We start from the raw sequence: 23,326 nt of genomic DNA on the forward strand, positions 1-23,326 counted from the left end.
GGTAATCCAGGAATATGATAGACAACATATTTTTGTATATTAAAGTAATTTGAACCTTTTAGATACCTTTATTTAACATTTTGTTAAAAAATACAGTCGTTATTTTAGTATAAACCAAGTCTTACTGTTTGTATCCTGGAAAATTAGCTTAATTATAAATTAATCGAATTGATAATGTCTACTATATGCTGACAGTTAAGCATCGTGATGTATTGAAACACTCTTTTTAGTTCATTCATGTAAGAGTTTTACTGAAAATTAGTCTTAAACACTTGGGTAATCTGTAAATATTTTAATGGGAAATCTTTTATTCAGTTAATTTTAAAATGTTTGAATAAATAGCACTTGAGCAGCTCTCTAATCAATGTATTACATTAAATAAAGCGCTGCCATGACTATCTGAATCTTTAAATCATCTATCTTCCAAATATTCATGCATCGTAGCAATGTTTCCGAAATTGAATATGTTTTAATTAACCGATCATGTCTAGTAACGACATAATTTATTCATATTCTCTTTATTACAGGTCCACAATTTATCATTATGTTGAATACTATAAAACCCAAATATAATCATTATAGTGATCTATTTTTTTTAAACCTTACCTATTGTTTACTGAAATAGAATGCTATCACATTGTCATACATGGTTACAAGACGAAATACTAATTTTTATGGAGTTGAAATCATGAGTCAATTGAAGCTAGACCACCATGGAAAACCTGAAAACACTGGACGGCCGTTTCATCCTATTATGGTACTCATGATCTCAACCATTAAAATTACTATAATATTCACAAAATCCCTTCTGATATTAATCAACATGTGCTCACTACTGACTGGCGTCAAAAGATATTTCCTGGAGTTCTAGTGAGAAGCAGTGACCAGTGGAGTTCAACCGGGTCTGTTGTGAGAGATCGACTCACTGAAGACAATAGTAAATGATTTCTGAACTTCGTGGATTGGTTTAAATTAGACATCAACGCCGTTGGATGCTGGCTCAGTGGTCTAGAGGTTAATTGCTCGCGCACGAGACTAATAAATCCCGGGTTCGAATCTCGCGAGGCGGGATCATAGATGCGCACTTATGTGGAGTCCCGCAATAAGACGAAACGGCCGCCTAGTGCTTCCAAGTTTTCCATGATAGTTTAGCTTCAATTGACTCATGACTTCAACTATAAAACTACTGAAATCTCCACAAAACCCCTTCTAGATATCAACAACGTAAAACATGATCACAAATTTGGGGTTATGACTTAATTTATTCATGAATGATAATAATAATAAATACAAGTATTCACTTCACTATTGGTACTATTGATACTTACATACATACATAAACTAGAAGTTGTTGACAACTACAAACTAATTATACATTTACAAAAGGAGATATACTAAGTTACAGTATTCTACAATATAATAAATTGTTCATCGCATCAAAAGAAAAGATAAACATATCAATATACGCAATTCACTATTGTATTTCTTTTTTTTTTTAATTTTCTTTCCGACTACATAGTCTGTTCATATTATCCCATTTTTTAAACTCATTTTATTCAAAATCAATCTTTATTCCCTAAACCTATCCATTATTCATCTTGTAACCTATAATATAATTATGAACCTCTTCTTTTTTCTGGTTCCTTCGTCGCAAATGTCTATGAAAGAAAGAAAGAAACAATAATAAAGCTAATTTCATTTTTTTGCTTCATGTTTAATCCTAATTCTATACTATTTTTATTATGATTATGATTGTATGCTTTTTCTTTTCTTTTTTTGTTTGTTTTTCCTTTATGATTTCCGTTTTCTTTCAGTTACGCTTTTTATCATAAAGTACATAGCAACTAAAGCCGGTACATATAATTCTGCAATGTTTTTTTCCATTACGCTTATTTATTTATTTATTTATTTATCGGTTTGTCTATACCTTTTGATTGTGTTGAACAATGAGGCCAATTACAATAGAGGTTTTTGTTAAAAAAAAATACTAAAATGCCAATACTATTCAATCTAACTTTTTTCTATTGTTATTGTTGTATTCAATTGAATAGCACTTCTATACTACTTATAAGTAGTTCTATATTTATAATCATAATTAAGTGAAGTATGTTTTCTTATCCTATTGTCATGTGTTAAAATAATTAATTTTATTTAATTAAGAAAAATAGATTTTAATATAAGTGGTAAAACAAAAATTATTGTCATTATAGTCACTATGGTAAATATAGTTTGGGAGATAAATAAAACTCTTGATAAATACATAGAGTTATACTTATATTCTTTAAATGTACCTACATATTTATGGAAATAGATTAGGCTTGAAATGAAGTAACTCCAAGAAATTTACTATCCATACTTAGATAGATGAATAAATACAAAGATAACCAAGTAAATCATTCATATAAAGGGGTGTACAAGTACTTTATACACTATTGTTGCACAATTAGTTAATAATATACACAGTATCATGGGTTTATTTCCGTTCTCTACTCTTACAATCTGAATAACTGTAAATTGACACCAGCAAACTAAATACAGTTTATAATCGTTATATATATATATATCAGCAACTCTTATGGTTAAATGAAGATTTATATAAAACTAGTTGACTTTATCATTGAAATGATATCAGCTTTGCAGTTAGAAATTCTGCCAAGTTTATTACTGAACACTTGATGACATTAATATGTTCAAGATAAATTACTCTTATTTCATTTAAAGTCGGTATATAAGCTCATAAGACATTAAAATTCATTACTTACTACTTAGCTAGTGATGAAAAATATCATACTTTAATCTACTTATTGATTAAAGTTTCTCTAATGGTAAGGCATTAAACATAAATATGGGATTACGTCACTTCAACATCGTATTTAATGGTATTGTGGCGTGAGCTACTAATATCCACATAAGTAGTTTATGATGATAGTCACGAATAGAATGTTTTTCAGTAGAAGATCATGAAGGAAAGAACGGAAACGTGAAGCAATTGGTATTAAAATGCAGGAACAATGAAATCTGAGACGATTGACTGATTTCTTCAAAAGGAGAAGTCAAGTTTCAGACGACTGATTAATATTTTGCATAGGAAGTATATACTGCATAATTCTCAGATTTAACTAAGACATTCTGTAATTTTGAGCTCAAATACATGCAATTGTCTCCACTGGTGTTTTTGTTCACTACATGTCAATGAATTACGGCATAGCAACAAGACTAAATCAATAAAACCTATCATCTTTGACATTAATACAACAATTAAATGTTACTTCAGCAGAGTATGTTATGAAGACTACCGTAACCCTTAACTGGTCACCCAGAACTGGTTAAATGAATCTTCTGGCATATATATCTATATTTATCTCTCTCTCTCTCTCTCTATATATATATATATATATATAAATGTATATAGGTTTGTTTCGTACAGAAGTAAGAACTTCATTCAGCATACTACAAAGTACATAACGCAAAATTGAATAATTCTCATTTCATGTACCCATTAAAACCAAATTAATGAATAAAATAAAGTTTCTGGCAAAATAATACATAATATTCAATTTTCATCCTATTGCATATTATCCAAATAAAATGATCCTTTATAGAATTTAACTTTGTTACTAATTCATTTCATGATAGTCCTAATAAAAACTAGGCACTTTATTGAAAGTCTATCTAATTTAATATGCAGTAAATTACGTCTATTGAATAAAATTATCATCATAAAACGATTAGACTACTCATAATGACTGACAAACACAATAAAAATGAGTCATTCAGTTGGCTATGAACTTAAAAGTAGTACTTATATGTCGGTATAAAGTATAATCATACAATAGAAATATGAATACTATTTATTTTATGTTACATTGTATTCTGTTCTCCTACTGTATGCTAATGCACACAAACATGAAACACATATTATAATATGTTTTATTCACTTATTTTTATATACTTATTTATAGTTGTTCAGCTCGTAACACTGCAACAAATAATGAATGGATAGATAGCGAAGCTATAACTTTAAATGTTTTATTTCCACCACAACGAGTAAGTTTAAATTTTGGCGGTAAATCAGTAGTTCAAAGTGGTGAACAACTTGAAATCAACTGTCAAGCAGATAGTTCAAATCCAGTTGCTGTTATCACATGGCGTCATTATCAATGTGGACCAGCTCATGCATTTTATCGACGTCATTTATTACAACAACAAAAAAAATTACCAAAATCTAGTAGTAGTACAAATGAAGGGGAAAAGTGTAAATTATTAGAACTAAAAGGTAACAGTAATTACTACCAATGACTGTATGATCATTTCTAAATCTTCAAGCAGTTTTCTTAATGTCATATAAAACGTGATGATGAAAATGTCTACTGAAAGCAGATAAATTCATTGTTGATAAAATAAATCAATATGGTTGCTAGGTTTTGAATGGTACATTTTGTGGAGAATCTTTAATTCCCTCATTACAGATGAAAACATATTAGGATAAGATAATACATACTTATTCATAGAACTCAACTAAAGCAGGTTATGATGTTGACATTAAAAATATAATTCTGCAGAATACATCCGATTGCAGTCAACGTAATTGAACTAAAACAAATAAATTTACTTAAATTCACAAAAATGATTACTCATTTGAGAAGATTGTTGTTGAGAATTAATGTGGTTGTTTGTGGTGATTTTTAGTAACTTTTATATATAATTGAAATCATGAGTCAATTGAAGCTAGACCACTATGGAGAACCTGGAAGCATTGGACGGCCGTTTCGTCCGATTGTGGGACATTAACACCGTTAGATGCCGGCTCAATGGTCTATCAGTTAAGTGCTCACGCGGGAGACTGGTAGGTCCTGGGTTCGAATCTCACGAGGCGGGATCGTGGATTCGAACTGCTGAGGAGTCCCACAATAGGACAGAACGGTCGTTAAGTGTTTTCAGGTTTTTCATGATGGTCTAGCTTCAATTGACTCATGATTTCAACTATATATAAAAATTAATGTAGTTCTTCACAAAAGATTATTGTTGCCTATTACTGAAGGTATTAAACAGTACAACGATGTAGCACTGTTCAATATTTATTGAAACCCGTTATGACACATGCTACTGGTAATTATTTGTGTAGTGACACGATTTTATTAACATCATGTATAAAAATTCCAAGTTATTCTAGACGTTATTACTGGGCATTTTCTCTTTACGATGAAACTTGTTTTATTTGTTCAAGAGCTTTTGTGTTCTTTTTTAATAAATGGAGACTTAGATTACGCTCTACTAATTATGCGTTACCAGGCGATAACACTTAAACGTATTTGTTTAATTTCATGAAACAGAACAAAGAGAGTGGACGTGTCATCTACAAGATGACTTTACAACCTTCTAGAGAAAATAAAATGTGTTACAATAACAAATAAGACAGTTTCAACTTGATGAAGATTTAACGGATGCTGAAGTTTCCTATTTTAACACATTAAGTCGAACCCAAATAATAGTGTTTAATTTGTTTACATGGCTTATTCTGTCCATTCTGATATAATAATTATGAACTTATAACTAAAGAGTCTGATAACAAAGTTATCGAAAACAATTAATCATTCCCACATTTTTTATTTTCTGAATATGCTATAGGGACTTTCAAATTATATTCTGTGTACATAGTTTGTATATGATTTTAGAAAACTTAGTAACAATAAGGAGATTATAATTGTCATCTCCATTAATTTGCGAATTTGGCTTGTTGTATATGTTTGGCGCAGAAAAGTGAATAACTTGGATTGTAAGAAGAAAAATAAAAGAATAGGCCCTTACTAGTGGTCGAAATAAATATTTAACCTTCTGGTTACATAAGTATAATTAATCGAAAAGACATGCAACTGTCTATGACGTAAAATACAATTTTGGAAGCTACGTGTTTATTCTTTTGTACTTGGAACTCATATTGTTGAATGAATCTCTAGTTACTACAACTTTATTAGTTGGTTAAATCTGTTCAAGTTCCTCCTCTGAAAATATAAAATAGCTCATCAGTAGACAGTATCTGACAGCTTTTGTCGTGTATGATATAACTTTCATGATGTTATATCTGGTAGAAGTCACACATTCTTGTGATTCCTTGTGGATTATTTAAATATTCTTTTCTGTAAATAACATCAACCGAACTAAAAATAAAACACGATTTATTATTTATAGTTCTGAGATCATAAAAATCCAATGCTTATCCTTTGAACTAGGTTCCGACGAAACACCTGTTCCTGGAGCATCCGGTGGTTTACTAGCTAGAAGTCATTTATGGTTACGTCCAACTTGGAGATATCATATGGACTTTATTGAATGCCAAGCGGAGAATCCAGTTTATGGTCCACCTATTTGGCATGACAGACTTCAGCTAAATATTACATTTGCACCACAATTCTATGGGCTTCAAGTAGATGATCACAGAGTAATACGAGAAGGTAAGTGATAACCATTACACTAAATAATTTATAAGAATGATGAATTAACTTTTACCATTCAATCCTAGTGTACGATTTACTAGCTGTTTAATCACAGTCTGTTTATCACAGATAGCTATGTGACAAAGGAACCTATATTATTTTGCTGCATCACATAAAGCAACTGAACGAAGCAGTGAATTCAGCTGATTTACATACAACGACGCGTAAATAAATGTGTGTATTTTAGTAATGATGCGACTGAACTGGTAAAAGAGTTTTAAACTGTGCAGTTTTGGATCAGTCACTAAATAGTATTATGATTCATTAAGCAAAATAAAGAAATATCATTCTACAATTTCTAATGAATGAACATCGAAATATCATATTATTCTTAATGAGGAGGGTATGTGAGGATTTTTAAAATGTTTGGTTTACATCACGAAATTAACTTACTTAAATAATCATAGAAATCTAAGGAGATTTGGACAGCTGGTTCGTTCAAGTATAGAACTCATCAGTGTACACCCACTACTCCGTACAAGTTCGAACCCTACACTTTCAAGTCTTTCTGTAAAAGCCTAGTCTAGAGATATCTGAACCGTCATCCTATGACTTACGTGTAAAGCTTTAGTCAGTTTGTGATATACCGACTGATCATATACCTAACTCTACCAATTTACTTGGTTTTCATGGCGATGAAATCAAAAACTCATTTCTGACACATAATTCTGTTGTCTCACTGAACATATTACGAATAAAAATTCATTTTAGATTTATTCTTTCTGTATAAACCTTTGAAATGAACTAATACTAATGATTACTGATAAAGATAGATGCAGATTCATATACTTCTGCATTAAATAAATGTTCCTTTAAATTTATACAACAATCTGTTTTACATAGAAACAGTGTTCTTGTCAAACTTTTCAAGTAACATAAATCTATCTATAAGAAAAATCATTTACATTGACATTGTTTTTAGAAAGTAAAGTTATGTAATCAGTTCTGAAAATATTTTAAAGAGACTTAAATTGATTATTCCCTTTCTTATCCTTTAAAATAAATTAATTGGATTAGATGTACTGCAACGGTGTAATTCATTAATTTCTAATGATTAATAACGATGACATCCTTAAACGAAATGAAGAAAATGTAAAAAACAAAACAATCTATTATACATAATCATATACTGAAAATGTATAATTAGACTTTTTATTCAATTCTAAACAACAGTCTATAGTAATATTTGGAGGTGTTTATAAGAAACTACCAAATGTTTCCAAGTATTAAGTAATAACTTGCTTAATAAAGATCGCAATACGCACAGTATATACATATGGCCAATAAAAGACTGACCAGTTGCAGTCCTAAACATCAATGGGAAGATTCAAACAAACAATACTAAATGAATTAACTTACTTAATAGTTTTAGAAGTAACAGTAATAAGTAACTCATATAATAAATGTAAGGGGCGATTGCTGATTTGATCGATTTAAAGATTAATAAAATAGGAATATAGCATTAAGTTATGGTTAAATTGGAGGGCATCTTAAGATCACGGTAAGATAGGCGAGTAAGAGAGATAATTTTCGTAGACATATAATTACTTTAGCTTGAACTATGCACAAATTACTAATTTAAATCCTCTTTACCTCATTATAAGCAGAGATAGATAGTAGCTAGCAATGGAATCTAGGGCGCACATTTCGTACTATTTGAGACTCATTAGATGGATGTATCTGCATCCCAGAGTTGATGTTACTTTATTTAACTCTGCCATATTGTCGTGATCATCATAGTGCTAATTCATATGTTAATCTTATATCATTCTGTAAAACATTTAAAATTAAATGATATCAAGTGATTATTGCCCCTCTATTGATGTTCATTGTATCATGCATAAAAGCATCTCTGAAAACATTTAATTATTTTCAAAGTTTTAAAATTATATAGTGTTTATAAAGAATGTAATTAAATTCATTTTTAGAAGGAGGTTTTGTGGAGATTTTAGTAATTTTATATAGTTGAGTTCATGAGTCAATTGAAGCTAAAACACCATGCAAAACCTGGAAGCACTGTACAGCCGTTTCGTGCTAGTGTGAGACTCCTCAACAGTGAGCATCCACGATTCCGCCTCGCGAGATTCCAAAGCAGGACCTATTAGTCTCACGCGCGAGAGCTCAACCACTAGACCACTGAGCCGGCTGGCATCCAACGGTGTTAGTATCAAACGTCAACCAATCCACGAAATCGAGCAACCGCCCACCAATGTCTTCAGTAAGTTGATATCTCCCAACAGACCTGGTTGAACTCAACTGGTTACTGCTTCTCACTAGAACTCCAGGAAATACCTCATGGAGCCAGTCACTGGTGAGCATATGATGAATGGTTGCTCAATTTCTTGGATTGGCTGTAGTTAGACATCGACACCGTTGGATGCAGACCGGCTCAGTGGTCTAGTGGTTAGGCGCTCGCGCGCGAGACTGATAGGTGCTGGGTTGGAATCTCGCAAGGCAGAATCATGGATGCACACTGTCGAGGAGTCCCATAATAGGATGAAACGGCCGTCTAGTGCTTCCAGGTTTTGCAAGATGGTCTATCTTCAATTGACTCAAGATTTCAACTATATAAAATCCATTTTTATAAGATTGCTATAAATCTATTTCAATGAGCTAATTTTACAAGCTTCTATGCAACTTTCATTTAACATTTTTCTTTTCTGGTCATATATGCATTTCCAGTAATTTCAAACCATTTGCAAAATATTGATCAATAGTTTCTAGGCTTCAATAAGATTTTTTTTTTAAAATAACCTCATCACCTATTCAATGAAATTTCACTCACCTTATTTAAAATTATATACTACTGGTTTATTATTTCCTGTTTTGTAATCTTTAGTTAATGAATTCAAGTTGACTCCTCTTTGTTTTATATCTTATTTAGAACTTCCTTAATTTGTCAAATTATTTACATAGAATGAATCCATGTTAGTCTGGAATTTACATAAAGCATTAAACATACTATGCCTTATGTGCATGTATATCTTTATCAATGAAAAATGGAATGTTACTTACACTATAGAAAACAATTCTATGAAAAACTTAGTTAGGAACTTACTTCCCTGTGAAAAAAAACAATTTAGCTTTTAAAATTCCCCTGAAACCGGTAAAATTGATTGCAGTAGTAAAATCAGTCACATTATTAACTAATGCATTGAACATTTGTTTATTCGCAAAATTTTCAAATATTTAGTTAATTATTTTTAGTTTAATAGTTCAATTCATTAGTTATTTAAAAGTAAACCACCATAGAAAACCTTCAAGCATTAGACTTCTGTTTTGTCCCAGTATGGGATTCCTCAGCAGTACACATCGACGACCTCGCTCGTGGAATTCAATATAAAAACTATCGGTCTCGAGCGAACGCCTAACCCCTAGACTGACAGGTTCTGAGTTCGAATCCCGCGAGCAAGGGCGTGAATGTGCACTGCTGAGGAACTCCATACTAGGACAAAATAACCGTCCAGTGCTCCCAGGTTTTTCATGGTGTTCTAGCTTTAATTGACTTACGAATTCAACCATTAAATTACTATAATGTCCATGAAACCTCTTTCTGATTATAATTATTTTCAAACCTAAATTCGACTTGGTTAAACTTGTATACATTTTATTTCTAGTATTTATTCCCAACACCATATAAATGAAATCCTAAATTTAAAATACTTTAACCTGCTTCAGTTCACAAATTATTGTTATGTTAATGTTGCAGCGATAAAATACTTAAATATATGTAAAAACACGGTGTCAAAATGTTTATGCAAAATATTACAGTACTTAGGTATACTGAAATGGTATGTACAAGTACGTACCCGCAAAATCCTACAACATTTTGATAATCTTATTTGTTCAAATAAGCCGCAAATTAATCTCCTGAACGTTTTCACTCTCCCTCTAGTGGTCAAGCACCTTTAACATTTGCCTAGAATGTTATGTTTGAGTAAGCAGTAATCCTATCAGATATCAAATGTGTAACATGAGTAAAAATATATTTCTTTACAACAGGCTCCTTCCTTTGCCCCGACGATTTTTGAGTACAGAACTTAATATCAATGAAGCGACGTCGATTAAGTTACTGTTCTAACAATGAAACACAATGTCAATAGAAAAGGATCAATCGAATAATTAAAATACTCATCATCTCATTGACACAAAGGGATCATTTTGTTATCTAGAGTTATAGAAGGATATCGTGACAGTAAGGAAAATTAAAATGGACTCCTGGTATTTTTTGTCACGTCTCCTGTAGCGAATGCCATAGTTTTTTTTGTGTAAAGCCGTATGGACAAACGAGAATATCCGGGACCATACCAGAAATCATGTCGTTGAAACCATAATCACCCAAATCATCACTCTCTGAAACATTTTACAATACCTGTGAAATGTGTCTTCAACTACTTTAATATCTTGTAATTAGAAATTTAATTACAGAAGTAGATGAGCAGGTCGTTAAGACTAACTACATAAGAATGTAGATTCAGAAACATTAGTGTAAGTTTGGGATTTGTCAACTGTTTAATTGTCAACAATCATTACGTATGAATAATAAGTTAAGCTTAGACCTCAGGAGTCGATTGGTCAGTTGAAATGATTACTTAAGAAAAGGATAAGGAAAAAAGCACATATAAATTAAAGTCCAAATTACGAATCTCAAAATTAAGGATCAGAAATCAAAGGATAGTTTTGATAATCAATTAATTAATAGGCTGTGAAAGAGAGGCCATACAAATTTTTTGTACTCAAATGTAGGTGATTTAAATTTGTTCCATAGTCTACATCGCTGAATGTTATTAATTAAACAACCACAGAAAATCAGCAAGCGCGAGACAATTACCTAATCTCAGCATAATACTCCTCATTAGTGCTCCTCAACGAACTCATCAGGAGTTACATCAAGTACGGTCATATTTTGGAGTGAGCCCTCAACGTATAGACCATTAAGTCGATATCCAACGATTTGCATGTCTAATTTCAATCAATATTTGATCAGTTGATGAAGTAAACCATTAAATATAACAATCTCCACAAACCCCCTCTGATAATATATGACATTATAGAACCATGATGTAGAGTTAGTTGTAAAGAAATATTTTATGGGTTATGTTATACTTTAAAATATTTTAATCTCTTAATAAGGAGTATACTCGACAATCGTTGTCTCATCATGATTCCTCTAAACATTTATCCTACTAACATACAATAAAAGTTATAATACATTAACTCTTCCACTAATATAGACAAAACATATTAACAACTGAATGACATATTCAACTAATTATTTACAAATAATTCATATGTTCGACATCAATTAGGAATAATATATTTGTAAAATCTTCGCGAATGAATTTGTAGTAAATCCAATGTTTCACCTGGCAATCTGGTCCGAGCTTTTTCAAGGAATTATAATCAAACATCAAAATTATCGAATATAAATAGGTGCATGGTTCTTCGTTTCATTGTACACTGAATAGGTCATCCAATCAACGGTAAAAATGTCTAAACTAGGTATATGTATTAGTGTGTAAGAGATTTATGATGTGAAATACAAATATATTATTCTTAATTAATGTCTTACATCAACTCGGCGCTCAAATACTGTGAAACTATTCACTCTAAGTTGGACGAAAGTTCTTATAAATTCATATGTTCACTTAGATAAATGATCATTTTTATTGTGACACAATATAGAATATCATAGTCCAGTGTTTCCAGGTTTTCCATGGTGGTCTAGCTTCAATTGACTCATGCTTTCAACTATGATAAATACTAAATCTCCACAAAACCCCTTCTGATAATATAGAATATATTAAATCCTGATTTATTGATTTTGGCTTATTTTAACTAAAATTGTCCTTAAAACGATAAGTAGCACATAAACATGAATGATTCTTCTATTTATTTTTTTATTTTTTTTATTAATCAAATTTAATTCAGTCAATTAGAAAATTAAATTTCCTTCCCTATTGTATGGTTTGTTTGTTTGTTTTGTTTTTCTACATAAAAGTAAATAAATATTTTTCACAGTTTAAATGAGGTAACAAAATTATTTATGTAACTATGACGACAAGTCGATTTTTTTGTCACTTTTTTTTCTCTCTTGTTACTCACTGGCCTTCATAATGATGGCTATAATAATAATAATAATAAGGAATATTGTCTTCTTAAGGATTTTATTTAGTATTTCTTAATGTCACATGTAAATAAGAAGATGGTTCTTTCAATATATATAAACAATAAATTCACCTTGATAAGAATTAAGTTTAATAAAATAATATTTTTTTTTCAGAAAAACAAGATTATTTCCTTACCATATTGGATATTAGATTACTCATTTCAACTTACAATATATTTGAATTCAGGATTCAGTAGCTAAGTGGATAACGCGATGGCGTTTGAAGCGAACGGTACTGGGTTCGAGTCCCAGAGTGAATATTAACTCTGAGATGCAGGTACATCCAGCTGACGAGTCCCAAATAGGACGAAACGCGCGTCCTGGATTCTACTGCCAGCCATTATCCATCTTTGCTTATATTACAATATATTTGTTCCCTTTTTAGACTATGTACCAGTATAAATGAATTTTGATGAAAGGGAATTTAATGTTAATTAGTTGAAAGAAACATGATGCTTTAACTTTTTAATTGCTTTCTATCATCTGTAACTATTGTTTAGAATCATAAAGAAAGTAATATTTCCTCAGAATTTGAAACTTATATCATGCCAAACACTGGACGGATGAATTATTAGTTACATAGTCGAAAAATTATTAACTCCTTTATATTTAGTAATCGTTTACTGAATGATAAATAACAGGCCAATAATAAAGTCATCTTCAAACGTAGCGTTTGAAAAGTACCATATACTGATGAGTATAAACTTACTGAAACGTGCGAACCACCACTGGTTTGATTTTGAACACTTTTATCAGCACTGTTTTCCTTAATACCACTGTATAAAGTTAGATATGTAGATGGTTTGTGGTAAACTGGTTGGTTTGAACTTGATTTTCACTACAGATTAACATCAGAGAATCATTAGGAAGTAAATTCCCCTAGATAGTCATTCGCTTCACTGAAATAAGTTATGTATCTTCAGGTCTCCGTCAGAGTAAACTATCCTTAATACACTGAATTGGCATCTGAATGTCAAAAAGTTTATATACATCATATTTTAAATAATATTCTACGTCATTTAACCTAACTTATCTGATCCAATGGAAAATGTAAACTTTGCAACCCTAAAGTTTCCATGTAATTACATTCAACAAGGTGACACATTTAATCGGCTTCACTGATTCTTTACAGTTTTTAACATTTCATAAGTGTGAATAAAAATTCATTGATCTCAAACTTCATGAACATTTTGCTGCTTTATATAACAATTACTTATTTCAGTGGCCAGTTTTCTGTTTGTTTTATTTTCACAATTGAATTCACCAGTCATTTTAAGTTAGATCACAGTTGAAAACTTAGTACCCATAGTAGGACGAAACGACTGCCCAGTGCTTCCAGGTTTTCAATGGTGGTCTCGCTTAAAGTGACTCGTGAGTTCAACTAAACGATTCATAATTCTCAGATAATAAAGTTAAATTGCAATAGGAAAGTAATTAAATAAAGCTGAATAGCATTCAGTATTAATGACTTATAGTAAAGAAATTTGGATAGAATGGTTAGAATAGTAAAAACATTCAGGGTTTTTTTTTGAAAAGAACATTTCAATTAGACGTAATACTTCTATAACAAACACTTATTTTAATATTATGAATAATATTACAATAATGTCTAAAATCATAACATAAAGACGGAAGTGAACTTCCTGTAATCTGATTTGTAAAACAATGAAAATGACAGGTAAACAAACTTTTATTTATCAGTAATACAACTACTAATAAATGTTTCTAACAGTTAGATTGACGTGACAAGTTTTGACTTGTCATATAAAATTTAGAAGGGGTTTTTGTGGAGATTTAGTATTTTCATAGTTGAAAGCGTGAGTCAATCGAAGCTAGACCATCATGGAAAACCTGAAAGCATTGGACGGCCGTTTCGTCCTATTGTGGGACTCCTCAGCAGTGCGCATCCACGACCTCGCCTCACGAGATTCCAACCCTGGACCTACCATTCTCGCGCCAGAGCACATAACCGGCGCAGTGGTCTATCGGTTAAGTTCTCTTAACATGAATAATCAGTTATTGCTGATAAACTACTTATAAATTACTTTTTTCTTTTCAGGTGAAACGACTCATCTAGACTTTGGATTATATGCAAATCCTCCAGTTACATCTGTTTCATGGTTTCGTAATGATCAATTACTTCCATTTGAACCTAAAGAAACTGATACATGGCAAGGCGTTTTTGCAGCTGGTTCTGTTGGTGAACTACTTTCATTACATAAAATTAATCGAGAAAATATGGGTAACTATACAGTGATAGTTTCTAATTCACAACATGAATCACGAAATACATTTTTTCTTAATGTTACATGTAAGTTGCTGGTATCATTAAAAAAAAGATTTTTCCTATTGTTATAAACGACTATATGCATAGAGCGCTATTTTATTTTTTAACTAAAGTTGAAGATTGGATACATTTGTCTATTAATACTGTGGAGTATTACTGTTAGTGAATAAACGGCTGTGATTGTAAAACTCACATGAATATATAGAGTTCAGTCTTTGAATAAAAGCTTTTGATATTATTCTCTACAATGAGTTCCGAAATCCATTATTATAGAAAGAATATAACAAATAATTTTTCATCACAATGGGTTTTTGTGGATATTATAGTAGTTTTAATAGCTAAGATCATGAGTCGATTGAAGCTAGACCACCATGGTAAACCTCGGATGTACTGGACGGGCGTTTCGTGCTGCGTGCGACTCCTCAGCGGTGCGCATCCACTATCCCGCCTCACGAGATTCCAACCACTGGTCACTGCTTTTCACTAGAACACCAGGAAATACCTAATGGAGCCAGTCACTAGTGAGCATATGTTGATTAATATCAGAAGGGGTTTTTGTGGATATTATAGTAATCGTGGTGCCCACTGCTGAGGAATCCAACCTTAGGACGAAACGGCCGTCCAGCGTATCCAGGTTTTACATGCTGGTCTAGCTTCAATTGACTCATGATCTCAGCTATTAAAATAATTTTTTATTTAGATGACTATTTCATAACAACGGCCAAAGTTTTAGAAAAATGTCTTCCTAATTTTTATGAAGTAACCCATACTTTTTACTGTATTTAATGAAAAATATTCAACTTATTGCTTCTTTAGGGGGTAAATGTGTGTTTCCAATGGTTATTTTCCCCTAAAATAAACAGTCACTTTATTGTATAAATAAATGAACTTCGGAAAACAAAGTAATTCAAGCTAGAGGAAGTGAAAATAAAAAACTGATTCTGTTTTAAAAACACACAAATCATGTGTCTTTCGTCTCATTCTGACATAAATAGTCCATGAGTTTTGATATGATATATATATATGACCACCATGTAATGATTTTAATAGTGGAGCTTGTAGTCCAAAAATGTGTCGTCTGGACTGTTGGTGTACTCTAGTTTAAGTATATAATCTGTGTTTCACTAAATTGCTTTTGTTCAGAAATCTCAACGTAACTTATCTTAACGCAGTTGTATATTTCTATCCCTCGAGCTGTACTCCCCTCTCCTCTTAATTTATTTTCCTTTTGCAACCGTTATAAAGGCTGCAGAATTTAGAATAACCATTATAATGTATTTTGAAATATAATTCTACTCTTTCATCTATAAATCAGTTTTCAAAACCAGTTTAACTTGTCTTCAACTTCTACTTATTTGTTAAGAAAATATTTGATAAGAACTCCATTATGAACAAGTTGAGTAAAGTAACAGAAAGTAATGACCTTTTAGATGATTAGTCGCTTTAAAACATTAAAACTTTACATTACATATCTTAATCAAATTACCTTACTCATGAAGACGTTACTGAGTTTCAGTAAGATGTTTCGTAGATTTTATGGTTCCGAGAAACGTTTGGATGACTATATCTAGATAATCAAAATCTCCATGTATCTTACTTATTGCAGCTAACTGTGTCTAAATTCGCGTTGTATTGTATAACGTTGTCGCCAGAGGAGTTTTCTTACCTTAATCATTCACATATCATGTACTTCTACATAAATTAGTCGCTGAACACGTCCAGAATGACAATGAAAGCTTCACAATCAAACCATTTATCTCGCAGAAATCTACACCATTAATAACAAAAACAAAATATCCTGTATATATCTTGACATTAACAGTCTTTATATCTGAGTCGTTTGTACTATCACGTAGAATGAATCGGATATGTGTTTCAAATAACATTTAACCATCCTTCGGTTTCAAACTATTAAAACCCCTTATAACTGGGACAACATTATTCCCAAATAATAGAGTTTATATTTTTGACATCATTACAGTTATATCTTGTTTCAAACAGAAGTTTTCTATTTACTTTTTATATTCTTTTCTCTTAAAATAATTAAAACTAGATCCAGCAAGTATTGTCGGCAAACTTGAAGAGAACATAACACAAACGAATAAAGACTATGCAGCTTTAGATTGTAAAGCTGATGCGAATCCAGCTATACCTGATAGAACATTTACATGGTATCGTTACTTTCCACCTAAGGGCTGGACAGAAGAAGTAGATGAAGGGGCATTACAATTGAGTGAACCAATTTATTGCAATCAAGTACGTTAATTTTTTCATCGTTTTTTCTGTGTCAATCGTCCACTAATTAAAGAGTGTTGGCAAATTTGTCGGTCGAGTTAGAATTATACAGTTTTTAAAGTATGAGTTCGTCCGAATAAGCCTACTGCCGTTCTGTTTAATACTTCTCAATTTAATAGTTGTAAAATATTGCGTAGATTACTCTGCATTTAAAATCAACCAAGAAATTTAATGGCCAGTGATACTTAATTACATTCGTTGCTCCATTTAACACAACTAAATACGTGTCTCGCCCTATTATGGAACTACACAGAAGTGCGCAACTGCGAGACGTAAATCCAGGAGTTCCAGTGAGAAATCGTGACAAGTGGAGTTTAACCTTGCGTGTGTGAGATTCTTATCTACTATGTGGAATAGAAGATGGTGGTATGACATCTCAGATTAATGAGGATTAAACATATTCACCATTGAATTCCGGTTTAGTGGTCTAGAGATTAGTAGCTCGTGGTGACACCGAAAGTTCGTTGCTCCAGTCTTCAGTGAATGCGCACTGCTGAGGAGTAACAACATTAGGATGAATTAAATATCCATAAATTTCTGGTTTCCACTGGTCATTCAACTATAATCAATGCTTTATGTAATTAATGAAAACTCAATCTCCACAAGCCTCGACGGTAATAATAATTGTTTAGTATTTACCACCTAATTGTAACTAAACATCAATCAAAGTTAATTTCAGAAATAAAACGCCATTTATACAATTTTAAAATGATGTAATTCCACATGGAATAAGTTTCAGTGAATTTACTTGATTAAGATCTTAATCAGACATTTAAAAAATCATCAAACGTTTATAACTTCATTATGAAGAACCATTTGATATTGTCTATATTATTTAAATGTTAATTTACATTCCAGTTTCTGCCCAATTTTACGAAATTTATTTCCTCTTTTTTTCATAAACACACATTTAACATTAATCATAACATTCTATAGAATGAAAAGGGATATATTTTAAATATAAAAATGTAACTGATATTAAAAAGAAAATATAGTTGAACTCTATTGGTCACTGCTGCTCATTAGAACTCCAGGAAATCTATCTTGAAGTTAGTCACTAGTGAGCATATGATAATTATCAGTATAGGATGGTGGAGATTGTTGAGTTTAGATTGATATCATGAATGGATCCATGTAAGAAATAGGTGACTAGCTTCAAAATGGATTTCCTAGAGTTCTAGTGAGAAGCAGTGACCAATGGAGTTCAACCGTGTCTGCTGTGAGGCATTTACTCATTGAAGACAATGGTGGACGGTCACACAATATCGTTATTTGGTGGAAGTTAGACATTAACATCCACTGGATGCCAACTCAGTGGTCTAGAGGTTAAGTGTTCATGCACGAGAACGAAGGTTCTAGGTTCGAGTTCCACCTGTAAGGTCGTAGATGTGCACTGCTATGGAGTCTCATACTAGAAAGAGATGGCCATCCATTGCTTTCAGCCTTTCAATAGTGGTCTAACATTGATCCATTCATGATATGAATCTAAACTACAACTGAAACTACACTAATTTCATTCAAGTGTAAATTAACTTCTCAATAATATTAAGTTTCTAGTTAATATTGTTTCCATTAAATAAATATCATGATTTGTTTGTTTAATTTTCTTATCATTATAAAGAAAAATTTATGTCAATTTATATTAGGGAAAATCCTATTTGATAAAAACAAATTCGTTTCTGAACAAATTTCTTATTACATACTCAATCACAATCTTATGTAGAATAGTTTTCTTTAAAAGAAAAAAAAGAAAAAAAATTAATCAGATGTTAGTTCTTTCTTTTCTTTTTCTTTTCTTTTTTTTGTTGTTGAGCGGATGTTTCTAAGCGAAAAAAATTTTTTTTCATTTTATAAATAACTAAAAATGTCCGAAAACTGTCTGTATAATTATTAAAATTGTGGGTTATTTTGTGTCGTAATAAAGTGAGCATTTGATACTTATATCTTTTCGATTGTTTTAAAAAAAGAAAAAAGAAACAAAACATGAACTGAGTATTTTATTGTGAATGACAGAAAATCTAATGTTGGAGATATCAACTGACTGAAGACATTGGTGGATGGTTGCTCAAACTTCGTGGATTGGTTGAAGTTAGACATTAACACTGTTGGGTGCAGACTCAGTGGTCTAGTGGTTAAGCGCTCGCGCTTTAGACTGATAGGTCCTGTGTTTGAATCTCTCGAGCCGGGATCGTGGATTCGAACTGCTGAGTAGTCCCACAATAGGACGAAACGGCCGTCCAGTGTTTTCAGGTTTTCCCTGGTGGTCTAGCTTCAATTGACTCATGATTTCAACTATATAAAATAAACAATGATTCATAAAAGCGTACTGTTTTTTAAGATCAGTTTATGCAAATATACTTTTAATAGTTAAATATTAGACAGGTAAAGGTAGTCAATATGAAATCTTTGACTTAAACTTTATCCTACTTGGTACTCATTATCTGTAATCACAGTGTAACTTCTTTTCCTCCTGGAATTCATACTTGTATCATCCGGCTTCACTATCAGAGACATTATTACGTAATTATGTCTGGTCATTTGAACTAATGGTCAAATTATAACTTGATAAATAAAATTCTATCATTAATAAAGACTGGACAAAAATGTCACTGAAGATCACTTAGTTGTTATCACTGTAAATGTCTAGTGTATTGAGATGGCTAAGAGTAGTTAAGTATTAAACCGGAGCCAAACGTGTTTAAAAAAAATTAGTGATGAAAAGGAATATCCAAGTCTAATGTATGTACTTCTTTCAGGATACAAGATGTCAACTTAGGACTGCTAGTAATCAAATAACTTTCTTAGTTATCGACGTTAGAATAAAACCTATGTAATGTCTACTTAAAGCAGCTTGTAAGTCAATTTGAGAGAATAGTAATTAGGATTTAAACTAATAGAGACAATGGGTAAAATTCTAATAACATCAATTGTTTAAATAAATATTACAAAATATTATGACTTGAAAGACAGAAAATATAGATTGAAAACCAGGTAAACTATTCAAGTGTATCAGGAAAACTTATGATAATGACTGAATACGATAAACTATGGTTTGAAGGTGTAGTGGGTTGGTATAATCATTAATATGATCGATTCATTCCATAGTTTGAATTAGTATTGGTCTATAGGACCTAAGATCTGAGAAGGTAAGATAGAAAGCTAAATATGCTTTTTTTGAAAACGTAGCTCCGGGTTTTATAGACATGATATCAATTTCTTCTGCAGTTTGAGCGTAACTACTATTCAGTAAATTACTACCAACACGATATGATATCATAAAGGAATACTTAATGCTGGCTTTGTGGACTACATAGAATACAATTAAGTAAAACTCAAGTACATTTGCAAATACAAACACTGACTAATGTAAAATGAACTAAAAAATGCACTTATATTATTCAAACTATTTACAACTGTGCAGTGAAAATCATATGAGGTTAAAATTAAGTTTACTATAGTAACAATAAATGTTAATGTAAAGTTGGAGTAAATTAGCTTACTAAACAAACATCCAATTTTCTACAGTTGAGATCATGAGTCAATTGAAGCTAGACCACCATAGAAAACCTGTAAGCACTGGACGGCCGTTTTGTTCTATTGTAGGACTCTTCAGCAGTGCGCATCCACGATCCCGGCTCGAGAGATTCAAACACAGGACCTATCAGTCTAAAGCGCGAGCGCTTAACCACTAGACCACTGAGCCGGCATCCAACGGTGTTAATGTCTAACTTCAACCAATCCACGAAGTTTGAGCAACCATCCACCAATGTCTTCAGTCAGTTGATGTCTCACATCAGACCTGGTTGAACTCCATTCATGATTTCAACTAAATAAAATTACTAAAATCTCCACAAAACCTTCTTCTAATAATCAAATTTTCTGATTGTTGCCTTATAAATAAAATATCTTGAACGTTCAGCATTATTTACCATCCATATTTATAACGAAATAAATATAATAACAAACTTTCTGATAATATTTGACGCAATGAATGTACAGTTAAAACATTCAATTATAATCCATTGGTTCGCGTATTCCCCTCTTAGCTTGCTTCACACAATTTTAGTAGTTCTGGCACGAACTGTTTGGTAGACAATTACACAAAAATTGAAAATATGGACAACCGAATTCTAAATTAGTTTACTAATGAATCAGTTTTTAGGTCGTTAGCGGACATTGTTAAATAGTGATCCAAGACTATTACTAATAGACTATCTGGTGATGCTTTATTTCTAATAGTTCTTCACTTGATGGTGATTCATGATATAAAGCAACTTCAAATAGAGTAAATATTATTATAGTTCAAAACCTGATGTGTTAAAGCAAGTCTATCTTTCTCAATGTTCCTTTTGAATTTTAAACAAAACCTCGTTTGCTTATCAAAAGTTATTTTTCTCGATTACTGATGGATTTAAATTGATTAATGGCTAGGGAACAAATATGACATACTCATCGCATTAGAAAGCATTCACAACAAGTCGAGAATTCACGACCATTCTCAATTAACATCAAATGTCAAGTACAAAAATATTTCTTCAGAACATTTGCTCGAAGACACATTGTGGTGTGTGCTACTAATGTCAACAGATATAAGCACTATGTATCATCAATTAAAAGTGAAATACCTGGGGACAGAAGGTTAGGAAGATCGAGGAAAAGAGAACGAAAACAAAGAATGATTGGTGCTGAAACAAAAGAATAATGAAGTCTGAGACGATTGACTGATATTTGCAAATGGAACAGTCAAGTTTGAGACAATTGATTCACATTTTGCAAATTAAGTATTTACTTGTTAAGAACATTTATATATAAAAATAAAAGGTCAACTAGACTGGAAATAGGGGTAAGAATAGACAAGGATAATAGTGATAAAATAATGTGAAAACAATTCGACACCTAATCACTCTGGATAATAAGCATATATTACCAGGGTAGGTTTAAAGAGAGAACAAACTGTTTTTGAATACACAAAGGGGGTTTGAATTTTCGTATGGCTAAGGCTTCAATAAACCTTAGTATACGCCCTTTTACACTTTTAAACAACACAACAAAAGCCGAGTTCAGATCAATCTTATGACCTGTTTCGATTATATGTTTAGCAATAGAGGATGATGGATATTTATCCTCTACTCTTATTGGGTCATTCGACTGTATTTGTTTTTGCAACCATTTTGGTACATGTTCACCCACCCTAGTTTTCAGATCACGATTGCTCCTCCCTATGTATGTGACCACACACACATTTAAATTGGTAAACGCAGTGGGATGTGACACAATCGTTCGAAATGTATTGCGCTAATATATCACATAGTTCTGATAATCTTCGTCTTCTCATTACATTATGGAAATATATCAAAGGGACTAATTGCTTTAAATTTAAGTATTTACTGTATGCTTCTCAGATTTTAGTAAGCTGTTCTGTAATGTTGTATTCAAACACATTCGATTGTCCCCACTTGTTCACTACAACACTGAATATGCTTTCATGACTACGGAGTAATCCTACGTTTGAATTGTTAACAGTTACGAAATCATTTAAATTCAGTCACTGAACCATTTATTCGATTGTTTGTGTAGTATAATCTTATATGTCTAGCAGTAAACGTATTCTTTTCCTTTACTTGATTTTCTCCAGTCTCAGATAGACAAACCAAAAATGCTTGCTCAGTGTTTTCAACAAGATAAATTTCAAATTTCTAGTACATTTTACATTTATCAACTTACAGAAGATGATGTTGGTAAATATGTTTGCGAAGTCAGTAATGGAATAGGTGAACCAGTAAAGAAGACATTTAATCTTTTGTATCACTGTAAGTTTCTCATAAATTTTCACAAAAAATGATGTAACAAAGTAAACAGTTAACAAAAACTGACCACTGATTAGTCTTTTCAATAGTTCTACTGATTGACTTTCATTGTGACTAATAGTAAATGAGTCATGATTTGAAATTATATATTTTAAGACAATCTGTACATGTTCGACTGCTAAGGACGATATCGGTTCATTCAGTAATGGAGGCACTGCTTTCTGTGAAGTACCACCATGGTCGCGGCTTCTCACTAGAACTCTGAGAATGACCT

The 23,326-nt window shown here is 31.7% G+C and overlaps 1 protein-coding gene and 1 non-coding gene across 2 annotated transcripts in view; both read left to right on the top strand.

The window, feature by feature from the left end:
- Smp_130070 (putative nephrin) overlaps nt 1–23,326 on the top strand; it is a gene marked incomplete at both ends in the record, with an annotated part of 67,079 nt that overhangs the window by 22,477 nt on the left and 21,276 nt on the right. The window contains 5 exons of the mRNA XM_018795698.1: nt 3,963–4,276; nt 6,231–6,452; nt 14,723–14,974; nt 17,004–17,206; nt 22,881–23,055. Of these exons, the coding sequence (XP_018649985.1) occupies nt 3,963–4,276; nt 6,231–6,452; nt 14,723–14,974; nt 17,004–17,206; nt 22,881–23,055 (1,166 nt within the window). The remainder of the gene's footprint in view (nt 1–3,962; nt 4,277–6,230; nt 6,453–14,722; nt 14,975–17,003; nt 17,207–22,880; nt 23,056–23,326) is intronic.
- Smp_tRNA_01278_Pseudo_TTG.1.1 lies at nt 12,853–12,923 on the top strand. Its single transcript has one exon. It is a non-coding gene (tRNA).

The sequence above is a fragment of the Schistosoma mansoni genome, chromosome 2 (genome assembly GCF_000237925.1).
Source record: "Schistosoma mansoni strain Puerto Rico chromosome 2, complete genome".
NCBI classification, from domain to species: Eukaryota; Metazoa; Platyhelminthes; class Trematoda; order Strigeidida; family Schistosomatidae; genus Schistosoma; species Schistosoma mansoni.